General features: G+C 40.1%; 1 protein-coding gene across 1 annotated transcript; it reads left to right on the top strand.

Moving 5' to 3' along the window:
• The first annotated feature begins 2,113 nt into the window (after window positions 1-2,113).
• On the top strand, window positions 2,114-4,514 carry LOC146462000 (uncharacterized). The gene is made up of 2 exons (XM_085086153.1): window positions 2,114-2,719; window positions 3,905-4,514. The coding sequence occupies exons 1-2, from the start codon at window positions 2,437-2,439 to the stop codon at window positions 4,450-4,452; spliced, it is 831 nt and encodes a 276-aa protein (XP_084942279.1). The 5' UTR covers window positions 2,114-2,436; the 3' UTR covers window positions 4,453-4,514.
• Window positions 4,515-12,355: the final 7,841 nt, after the last annotated feature.

The following is a 12,355-nucleotide window of genomic DNA, read 5'->3' as shown; positions in this document are numbered from 1 at the left end:
CTCTGTGACGGGACGGCTTGAAATGGTTTTAAAGACTGCGTTTTAATTATCTGTTTTTGTTTTTTCACTGGTACAATGAACATTCTAATTCCAGATCAGAAATTAACATTTTAGTGTCCATGGTTTTAGTCAGGCGCACAGTAATATCTGCAGATAAACTTTAGTCGCAGGATAAATGTTCCTTTTTTTAAAGGCACCCGCCGCCAATCACGTATTTCGTGGTTTTTGAAAGAGGTTGCGAAGTAAGTTGAAATGCACTTTTAAAGGCATGAAGGTACCATTTTCTAGGAGCCCACGGGTGCTGCTTAATTAGCTTCACCAGAACCTTACAAGTTTTGTTCCTATGCCACCTTTAACCCAAAATGTGTCACTTCTGGGCTGCAAAACACTTTCTTTGGAAGCGGCTGGATAGGGCTCAACCACTTGTGGAGTAAAGACGGGTGGTTGTTAGTCCAGTGGCCGTGCTGTGGCTCATATGGTTATGTGTACGCCGCCGGCCAGAAAGCCAAGCGTTATATATTCAGGAAAGAAATAAAGTTATCTGTGTTGATCGTAACAGACTCTTATAGCATAGCAATACAGACATTCCAACACAAAAGGGTTAAAATATTAAAATAAGAAGACTGCCAAGGTCCGAGCCATTATTGGAGCCGGGGCGGGGGAGGAGGGGGTGGGGGTCTTAAGGGGAAAAATCCAATTCTCGCTGCAGGGCCGCGCAGTAGCTGGTAGTACTGTTGGTACTGGAACTAATTGGCCAATGAGCATGAACCCGAAAGTTGGAGTTATTCTGCCCCACAACAACAACAACAGTTTATTTATCTGTCACACTTGAGAAATAGACGACTTTTCACGTTCAGATATCGTGCTTTTAGTTCTGTTTTTACAACCGGCTTTTTTATTTATTGTTGCAAAAAACAAAGTGATTTTTCTTACTTGATTTTTTTTTAATTTCGTCCGAAATCAGGAGCTTTTTAAAAAGACCAGGAGACCGGCACTGCAAATACAGGCATATTTTGAACTTGCACGTTACAAGCAATTTTGAGATAACTTGAGTCGATCGTATTTATTTGCGAGAACGTTGACCTTTTTAAGTTTGGTTATACATGATATGTTCAAGCATTATATGATTTAGAGAAAAACCGTGAAAGGTTGACGAAAACAGCTGCTTTTCAACTTTTGTTTCGAGGGAAACCTCCGTTGTCTGGCCCCCATCCCCGGGGACTAGTGGGTATCAAAGTATATATATATCAATAATGTTACTGTATAAAGTTGTTGACGTACGATTGTGGCAAAGTACACTGGATGCCAAAGAGTTTCCATGCGCGGTTTCCTTCGGCCGAAAAAGTGTTCCCGCTGCGCGCGAGTGCCCAGGGTACCTTGAAAGTGACTCTATATGTTTTTCAAAATCCGCCATCTTCCATCATCTGTTTGACATGACGTCAAGATGAAGAGAGACAGACTGTTCCCAGGCCCCATCGAGTAAGGGGAAAAGTCGACCGATTGCGCGCCAAGGTTGACTGAGGACGGGACTGGAATGCGTTGGTGCTGCAGGAAAAAATCTTGAAATAAACTCTGAATAACCTATACAGTATGTTTTACCTGGTCCCAAAGAGCCTTGGAGAGAATGACTCACAAAAGTAAGGCGGTAAACGTTCTCGAAAGAAACTCGACACAGCCAAGATGATACAAGAGCCTTACTTTAATAGTACAATTCGAGCAATTTTTCCAGTAAATCGACCATGGCTAAATGCAGTGGAAGCAGCCCTTAATGACTTTTATAGCTACATTTACTTCCTGATCATGAGGCAAGGGTATTACTTGTTGTGGGTCATGATTGTTAATTGGCAATTGGCCTGGCCCAGGTTGTTCAAAGATTGTTATTAAACCGTATCCAGCGGATAAATTTTATCCAGCAGATAACATGTACTCCAACCAATACATTTTATCCGCTGGATAGTGATTTATCCCCTGGATAATTATAAAGTTATCCGCTCTTTGAAAAACAAGGACCTGGTGTACAGTGATATTTCCATTAACTTCCCTGGGGCTGGCGTTACCTTCGATTCGACGTGACGCGACCGAAAAATGAACTAGAAATTGGGCCAGCTCACCATGCTGATAAAGCCACGGATGTTCTTGTTTTCTTTTGAAGGTGAAAAGAAATGCGTTGTCATTTTAATTATATAAAGGCACGTAGCATCTTCTACCGACGGGGCGTGCTTTTTCCAACAATAATCTCACCTGTGACCCCACCTTTTCCCACGAGAAAGATAAATATAAACAATCGTGCAGTTGACGGATTCCAATTTTAGTGCAGATGCTGACAGCGCCACCATCGACCTGTCACCTCGATTTTGCAAGCCGCTGCAGCGTATAGCAAAACGCATTTTGCTTGGTACCTTGTAAATGTGACTGAACTCTCAGTAGAACCAAAAGATGCAAGAGCCTCAACGCGAGGATAAGCAATTGGTGGAATCTCCAGCAAGCCTTGTCAGTTGCGCGGCACAAGAATTTACCCAGGGTAGACAGACAGCTGACATAGTTCCAGAGGAAGAAATGGAATTCGTGCAAACACATTACAGCCCAAGAGGTGTTGTGTTGCTGTATTTTCAGGGAGACACAGCGGCAGAAGTAGACAGGCATTTTAACCGGACATTTGCGGAGCTGTGTTATTTACCTGGAGGCGCAGAAGCTAGCATGGGTGGCTCACATTTGCAAGGTGCTTCCAATAATTTGATATTTTGAAAATTTAACATGCCGAGATTTCGTTTATTTACGAATGTTTGCTCCGACGATAAAATCATAAGCACACTAGCGGACACAGCCGGCGCTCGGTAGAACAAACTAAAATTGATATTCAGAAATTCTGTTTGTTTATCTTTTTATTGTAAATAAGTTTATTCTCAGACCGTGAACAATGAAATGTCTGGAGATGACTTTATCCAGATAAATTTCGTTTTAACTGTCTTTAAAATGTTTGGGAAAGTAGGTTTAAAGTCCCCGAAACTGTAAACTGCATGAAAGGGAGGAGTTTTCAAGTTTACTGAGTAACTTGAACGCGCGTCCGAACCAGTGCAATAATTTCATTGTTTATTCTTGGAAATCGGGTGCACCATCTGTTTGCAAGAATTAGGAAATGTTAATCTGCGTTTCTCACCTTGATAGTATTTCGTTTTCTTTGTCATTTTCGTCATGCCTTTTCACTATTCCTGCCATTGTTATTTCTTTTCTTTGTTTTTAATGTTTTTGAATATTAATGACCGGTCCCTCTCCGACTCCTCCCCACTACTTTCTGTAATAAGCACTGCAACACTGCTGCATGATGTGTAGCCGGAAAATGATAATAAGCAGGTTAATACAAAAACATCAGATTAATGAAGTAAATCGACTTAGCTTAGAATATGAAAACTCGCTGTTCGCTTCGATTTCCGTCATATCACAAAACCGCACCACAAAGATCTGAAAGTATTGTACAACGCTGCACGCAGTGTGTCCCTAACCCTGTGCAATGCTGCGGAATGGGGTGGGGGGGGGGGGTGGTTAGCATTAAACCTTGCAAAACGTTGTATCATGGGTGTATTCATTGCGCAGCGGAAAGAAATATGAAGTCTGTATGTATGAACTATGTGTTGTAATAAAGCATCTCAGTGTATTCAGATGGTTTTTTCTGTGATGTGTTCACCCTTTACAATGATTACTAAAGGTGGTCATTACCAACTTTGACACAGGTGAAAGGTACCGTGTACATCCGTGAATAAATAAGCTAAGTCACACTAAACAGTTACTACACTGTTCCACCAAGTCAGTTTCAACATTTTCTGGGTTATTATGAATTCATGAATACCGCAATACTGACTTATCACTGTTTTTTTTTATTAATAAAATTATTATATTTCCTCTCCAGGAAGGCCAGTCCTGCCGATGTCTCAAAGGAACTTGCCAATCTCGTTTTGGAATCCATCTCACTCGGAACAGTCTCCGCAGCAACTGCAAACAAGTTCTAATTGCCATAGCAACGCGGTGAACATGTTCCAGCAAAACCATAACGGAACAAACCACTACAATAACACCTATCATCATTTCACAGGTCAACACGGTAGCTACGAACAAAATACACCAAATGCCGTTCGTGCGCGAGTAATTCCCGTCTCCTATACCCAGTTCCCTTCAGGGACGTTCAAAAGCTTCGCCCCAGGTTTCACGCAGCAAGTGTCCTCGCAGTCGCGTCGCGGTTCCACATCTTCTTTTCCACAAGAGTTCACTGCACAGTGTAACGATACCCAGAATTCCTCAAGGTTCAATCCTCGCTATAACGCCCTTCTCGTCCAGCCCGAGGTAAAACCTCATTTGCCCGTTGTTCCTGGCGAGCCACGTGCAAAGCACGATGGAAAAGGCAAAAAAACGGTTGAAAATTATCCAGGCAAATTATTGGCGAAGAATGGAGAAAACTAGCATAAACCTGCCTGGAGACATAGGTAAAAAGTCCCCCTTATTCAGCAGCGGTTCGTTTTTGAAGTTCCTGAGCCTGGTGGTAGGGAAGATGGGGGAAGGGGTGGGTGGGGGTAGCACAAACCCTTTTGTAACTTGAAGAACATTGAAACCTACAGAGTAAATAGTACGACGTGGAATCTACGTCATGATATCTTCACTGTCGCCATCTTGGATTTCTCGATTTCTCCATATAGACCCAAGAATGACCAAAACCAATAAAGAAGTGCTTAAATGGTACAAAAATGTAACGGTAACGACGGCACCGGTAACGGTCAAGCATGGCGGTCAAAACTTGTTACCATGGAAACATAATGTTACATGAACAACTAAATGTGATGCCGAATTGTTGTCAGATAAATTTTAGGAAAAGGTACAAAGTTTTGCGGTGTTTTGAATGGCCATAGTCAACGCGTGCAGTTTGTACCCCCTCTCCCCCACACTGTTTAATGTTAATCGCATAAATAATCCAGGCAGAGGCGTCACTAATATTACTGTCTGTTTAACATTAATTCAGTTTATCCATTAGAGTATTCTTTCGCACGGCCGTTGTACTTGTAGGCTACATCAGCCAGTAGTCACAAGATACGCATTACTTCAACGTTACTACGCAGTAAATATTTCTTCAAAAAAGAAACACTTATTAGTCAACTTCGTTTGTAATATATGCGCCGTATAAAGGGCGCTAATATGCGTTTTAGTTTGTTGAAAACAAAACAAAAACTGTATCCGATAAAAATAAAGTGTGTTTCACTCAGTCAACGTTATTACTGACCAGTGAGAAGCGCTTGTTTCCACGAGTGAACTGAACAAGCGATGAAATGCGAGACAGGATCAAATGTTGCGTCACACTTATCAATTCAAAATATATTATACAGGCCCCAGTTGTTCAAAGGGCGGATAATTTTAGCCACTGGATAGTTCGCTATCCGACAGATAAAATGTGGGCAAGATTTTCACAATAGTCCTATAGTTTGTGAATAGAGTAGAAGCATTTGTTATATTTAAGAATGGGATTGTGTGGAAGACTTGCCAAAAGCATTGGTTGGAGTACATTTGCTCCGCTGGATAGCGACTTTTCCAGTGGATAAAGTTATCCGCTCTATGAACAACTGGGGCCAGGTGAATACCCAAGCTTAAATGTCTTTGGGGCGTCATCAGCGTTGTAGACTTTCAAGATTAAGCTTTGGGTAGAGGCTGCGTCCCTTCCTTTGCCGCGCATTTTTGCTGAGCCAGTCGAAAGCTGGCTTTAGTTGAATTCCGGCGGCAATTGGCGGACTTGTTCGTCAACGAGGACAGCTCTGGAGAGAGAGCTGCCTAGGTATAATAATAATAATAATAATAATAATAATAATAATAATAATAATAATAATAATAATAATAATAATAATAATATTAATAATAATAATAATAATAATAATAGTAATAATATAATATAATAGTCTTTATTAAATCATAAGATGAAAACTACATATCTTATGTTACAAAACAGTTTAAAAATCACAGCACAAAATCATATTAAAAAATATAAAATCACAAAGCTAGGACATATTTAAAAATTAGGCGATTATAGGAACACTTCAGTCGATCGAAATTTTTCCTGTCTTGTTTTTCAAATAGATCATAAATGTTAACTGCTTTAGATATGTATCTCCGCTTGTGACACCGGTCCAGGAAACACTGTACAGTCGTAAGCTCTGCATTAACAGCACCGTAGACCGATAGACCATAGGTCAAATTAGGGATAACTAGACTTTGAAACAGATAGTTTAATTCTTCCTGAGTATAACCCTCCTTCCTTAAAGGATCTCAGTATATAAAGACATTTGTTAGCTTTAATTAACTTATTGCGTACATGTGTAGTAAATCGGCAATCTTCCTGGGCCAGGTTGTTCGAAAGCCGATTAAGGCCAATCCCCGATTAAAAGTTAACCGAAGTTATCATCTCGCTGGTTAAGATATCTTTAAAAGCTAATAGTTAGCTGATGGCAAAGAAGAGTGGAAGTCAAAACTGAAGAGGAAAAATTTTTTGGAAAAATCATTGTTGATTAGCAATTAAACTCGAATCAAAGTTCATGTTAGCCCAGGATTAGTTTAATCGGGCTTTTAACAACTGGACCCTGGAAAGTAACACCAAGAATGGCGGAGCGCTCTGGTGTGAGAAATACTTGACACTAGAGGAAAAACCTGTGTAAGGTATGTAAGTTGGTCCACTGCATACCTGAAGAGTCTAACCCTTGACTGTGAGTAACCCGGGGGTTAGTTTCTTAAGAAACTGAGATGCTGCCTCGTTAGGGGAGTAGAGAAAAATGTTGGATTTGGCCACCATAAATAGATTCGAGAGCTGACGTTCCTAGCCTTAGTCAATCGCTCTGACGAAGGAATAACGCTCGAAATATATAATAAAATATCGCTTCTGAAAAATTCATAAATTGTAAACTTTTGGCAATAGGAAAAGGGTTTTAAGAAAAAAATTTGAGGGATGAAGCTGTGACAGAAAGCGTCCAGTCGTGTTTTGAACTTTACATACATTTCCCTGTATTTTTTACCGCGAACTATTTTTAGCAGCGGTTCACGGCTGGTTCGCTATACAGACAAATGCATGGAAAGTTCCAAACACGACTGGACGCTTTCTGTCACAGCTACATCCCTCAAATTTTGTTCTTAAAATCCTTTTTCTAGTGCCAAAAGTTTCCAATTGATGAACTTTTTCAGAAGCGATGTTTTATGAAAATTATTTGACATCGGATTTCCATACAAACACTGTTTTTTTAAGCCTGTTTGCCTACCCGTCAAAATGGCGTCGAAAACCGTGATAAGGCCTAATGTGATTGTTGGTTCAACCGTACACTGCGCGAAGGGCGGGCTGGTGCGTGACTTCCGTTTTCCTTGCGCTGATGGTAGGACCAAAGGTATCGCATGTAGATGAAAGCTTGTCCATAAAGGGCTACATGGTTTGGAGTCTACTCAGTTTACAATCAGTGGTGTCCTCTGTGTCCTCGAAAGTATTTAGCACAACATATAGCCTGAGAGAACATCACGCCGAAATAGTGCCTAAAAGTCTTCGGCTGACGGCTCTACCCCATGATGTGACGAAGACAGCTGCCAAGTATCCCGTTAGGACAGCCGGTAAAAAAAAAGCCCACTTATAGAGATACCGGAATGAAAAGGGAGATCAGATTGACCCAACTAAAATAATAAGCCTGAGAAAAGTGCTTACTGGTCTAAGAACACCCAATTTTATTGATATATTTAGAGTGGCGGTTCACATAACTGCCTTTATTATATAAACACCAATGTCACTAATTAAAAACCAGGTGAGCTTTCGCGCGAAAACATGATATCTTCACACGTAAAAATAACATGTTATCTTCACACGTGAAAAGATCACCTCTGCTACGGTTACATGACAAATCGCGCCTTTTGCAAATCGATTTGGTATTTCATTGGTGTTTATATAATAAAGAGAACATTACATGACCGCTTGGAGATACGAAATTTCTCTTCTCGTGTTGAAAAATATTTCACTCGTTCGCTGCGCTTACTCGCAAAATATTTTTCAGCACTCGAAGATAAATTCCATATCTCCGCACGGTCATGTAATATCCTCCATACATCTAAGGCTGGCGCTTTGCCGTGATTTCGGGGTTGAGCAGGGAACTGGGTCGAGTCGCAAATTTTATCCCATTGACAACTTAACACCACCATATGAAAGAACACGTTAAGATTAAACATTTGACCAAGTTTGGTGCTCTTTAGATTAATAGCAAAAAAGTTATGGACGCGGAAACCACATGAACTCTCAAAATTCTTCTCTTTTTTTTTTCTGTGATCTACATAAAAATGCCAAATATATTGGTTTTCAGCTCAGCGGGTTTCTTCTAAATCGTAGCTGACACAAACGGGATACCGTAAATGCTAGAATTAGCGCCCCCCTTGAGGCTAAAAATATTAAAGAAGGGCCCCTTCAAATAAGCGTCCCCCGCCCCTCCCCAAGGAAAAGAAAAACAAAGCTGGAATATACGGTACGGGTATGCAGTACAGGCATCTTAAATGAATAAACCAAACAGTACAAATCTTAGACCATTAAAGTCTTACAGCTTTTCTTCTCATTTCTTCGAGGGAAATATCCATGTGAGTGTATAGGTCCTTCAATTTAGTAAGTTCCTCGTGAAACTTTGTGTTTCTCCTTACAGATTCGTTTCAGTTTTCTTACTTTTTTGTTACGGTTTGTGTTCACTTGAAATAAGGTCAATATTAGTCTGGGGCCGAAATTTGAAAAACGAAACAGGCGCCCCCATCTCGACCCAGAAAATTAAAAAAGCGCCCCGGGCGCTAATGCAAGTATGTTTATGGTATTTGAAGGGTAGGAAACAATGATGAGAGACTTTTTCCTCACGAAGCGAGGTTAATAAATTTGTTGGGCCGAGCCGAGCTAAGCCGTGCGAATTCGAACGAAAAATATATTTATACTCCTGATTTATACATACAGTCGAACCTCCCGTAAGCAACCAGGAAGGTGGTCGCTTACCAGAGGTCAGACCACAGGGGGTCTAAATTTCGGGTAATTTACATATTATAGTAATTGCCAGTGCTTATCGAAACCCAAAATAACAACTTTTCTTTAGACTGCTTGATTTAGGAGCAAACAGTAAACGGCATTTTTGCGATGTTACATTTCAAGCGTACAACATCTACAACTTTCGCGTTTGTTTGTTTGTTACATATCCAGTTGACGTTCTCTATCGCCACAATTTTTCTGTTGAGTAATACAAGGTTGAGAGAGTCATCACCGGTCGAAGATAAGAGAGTTTCTTTCCTACAAGGGATTCAACCTGATTAAAAAAGTTTATTTCAGTGTGTCAAGTGGTCGCCTACGGGAGGTTAAAAACAATTGAAAATTTTAAACCATCGTCTCTAAAAGTGGTCGCTTACGAGAGGTGGTCGCCTAGAGAGGTTCCATCTATAGTGATTTGACTTGAAAACGTTTTGTATTTTGGACAAGTGGTCGCTAATGAGAGGCGAGAGGTGGGTTCGACTGTATAAATTTGCAGCAGCTTTTATAAATTTGCAGCAACTTTTATAAATTTGCAGCAGCCTTTTTTTAAATTTGCAGCAACCTTTATAAATTTGTAGCAGCCTTTTTTAAATTTGCAGCAACTTTCATAAATGTGCAGCAACCTTTATAAATAGGCCTTATCACGGTTTTCGACGCCATTTTGACGGGTAGGCAAACAGGCTTCTCAAACTCATTAATAATTCATGCAGTCAAAAGCCAATAAATGACCTCCATTTCGGTCAGGTGGATGAATCTTGATACCCCAATGAAACACCAGATGAAACACCACCAGGTTTTCATCTGAGATGAAACATGTTTTTCATCTGAGACAAGAGAGGATGTATGTCTGAGATCAAACATTTGCATTTTAATGAGATTAATTTCTTATTGTTTCATTTGAGAAGACATGTCAAAAACTCGGGCTTCGTGCTTTATCACGGGTTCCAAATACCTCGAAACAGATGAAAGCACTCGGCCTGCGGCCTCGTGCTTTCATCTGTTTCTCAGTATTTGGAACCCGTGATAAAGCACTCGCCCTCGTTTTTGACATATTACTTGAAATAACAGTGTTTGTATGGAAATCCGATGTCAAATAATTTTCATAAAACATCGCTTCTGAAAAAATAATGAATTGGAAACCTTTGGCACTAGGAAAAGGGTTTTTAGAGAAAATTGGAGGGATGTAGCTGTGACAGAAAGCGTCCTGTCGTGTTTTGAACTTTCCATACATTTCCCTGTATTTTTTCCCGCGAACTATTTTTAGTAGCAGTTCACGGCTGGTTCGCTATACAGACAAATGCATGGAAAGTTCAAAACACGACTGGACGCTTTCTGTCACAGCTACATCCCTCCAATTTTGGTCTTAAAATCCTTTTCCTAGTGCCAAAAGTTTCCAATTGATGAACTTTTTCAGAAGCGATGTTTTATGAAAATTAGTTGACATCGGATTTCCATACAAACACTGTTTTTTTAAGCCTGTTTGCCTATCGCCAAAATGGCGTCGAAAACCGTGATAAGACCTATTTGCAGCAGCCTTTTTTAAATTTACAGCAACTTTTATAAATTTGCAGCAACCTTTATAAATTTGCAGCAACTTTTTTAAATTTGCAGCATGTCCATTGTGGGCCACCGTAATACCACGGTTTTCGACGCCATTTTGATGAGTAGGCAAACAGGCTTGCAATAAGTGTTTGTATGAAATCCGATGACAAATAATTTTCATAAAACATCGCTTCTGTAAAAATTCATGAATCGGAATTTTTTGGCACTAGGAAAAGGATTTTAAGAAAAAAAAATGAAGGGCTGTAGCTGTGACAGAAAGCGTCCAGTTGTGTTTTGTCTGCATAGCGAACCAGCCATGAACTGCTACTAAAAATAGTTCGCGGCAAAAAATACAGACAAATGTATGGAAAGTTCAAAGCACGACTGAACGCTTTCTGGCACAGCTACATCCTTCCAATTTTTTTTCTTAAAATCCTTTTCCTAGGGCCAAAAGTTTCCAATTCATGAATTTTTCTGAAGCGATGTTTTATGAAAGTTAATCGACATCGGATTTCCATACAAACACTGTTATTTCAAGTCTGTTTGCCTATTTGCCTACTGTATTTTTTTTCCCGCGAACTATTTTTAGTAGCAGTTCACGGCTGGTCAGCCGGCTATACAGACAAACGTATGGAAAGTTAAAAACAAGACTGGACGCTTTCTGGCACAGCTACATCCCTCCAATTTTTTTTCTAAAATCCTTTTCCTAGTGCTAAAAGTTTCCAATTCATGAATTTTTCAGAAGCGATGTTTTATGAAAATTATTTGACATCGGATTTCCATACAAACACTGTTATTTCAGACGTGTTTGCCTACTCGTCAAAATGGCGTCGGAAACCGTGATAAGGCCAAGCCTGTTTTCTTACTCGTCAAAATGGCGTCGAAAACCGTAATATATAAGGCCTATTTATCAATTTGATAAAATTTGCAACTCGACCCCGTCCACTGGTCAACCTCAAAAATTGGCCAATACATTCGACACACCACATTGCCTGGAAGAATCTTCTGCATCGTTTGCGCCGAAGAGTATCGTTTGTACCACCTTTGTCAGTTTTACACGCATCATCAATCAATCGAACTGCCATAAAGTTCCCAGAAAAATGGTAAAAGCTTGCTTCATTCCAAGTAACGAGGCAGGTTGTCATGAGAACTTTAGGCTATGGGAAGAAATTTTTTGCAAAGGTAAAACAGACCCGTAGCAAGGCTAAAATAACTAGGGGGGCTGAGCAAAATGGTTAAAAAATACTATTCTTCTCCACCCCCCACCCCCCTCCCAGTCCGTCACCCCAAAAAACAGACAGATTAGGGAGTTTAAGATACAACGAGAACATAAAAAAAGTGAGTAGATTTAGTAAGCAAATCAACAACTTTGCACCTGCGTCACACTTTTTGGTACATTTTTTTGCTGTTTTTTTTTCGCGGACTACCACGTGAAATTTCCTAATTTCACGTTTGAAGGAGGACGTAAACAAACAAGGACAAGCTTTTCTTTCTCTTTTTAAATTTGGAATTGGGCAGTGAAAATCCGTCTGCAGGAAAATTTTGCTCTCGAGAGGACATATTTGTGTGGCTTTCGACAACGCGCGAATACTAAACTGTCATAAACTAAGGGCATTTATATTGCTATCAATGAGCGGATGTCTTGAAAAACAAGTAGATCATTTCAACAGCTTTCAAGGTTTGTGATTGGTTGATTTCGATCCATTTTGGTTCTTATTTCCGATTCACAAGGTAGAAGTGCCTTCGTTGCCGTTGTATATAAAAACA

The sequence above is a fragment of the Pavona decussata genome, unplaced genomic scaffold (genome assembly GCF_977016875.1).
Source record: "Pavona decussata unplaced genomic scaffold, jaPavDecu1.1 SCAFFOLD_192, whole genome shotgun sequence".
Classification (NCBI taxonomy): domain Eukaryota; kingdom Metazoa; phylum Cnidaria; class Anthozoa; order Scleractinia; family Agariciidae; genus Pavona; species Pavona decussata.
This window is presented reverse-complemented; position numbering and strand designations above follow the sequence as displayed.

Bases quoted from the DNA above. Each gene is read 5' to 3' on its own strand.
- LOC146462000 (XM_085086153.1), top strand. From the start codon at position 2,437: ATGCAAGAGCCTCAACGCGAGGATAAGCAATTGGTGGAATCTCCAGCA. The intron at 2,720-3,904 runs GTGCTTCCAATA...TTTCCTCTCCAG, and splicing joins GGGTGGCTCACATTTGCAAG to GAAGGCCAGTCCTGCCGATG.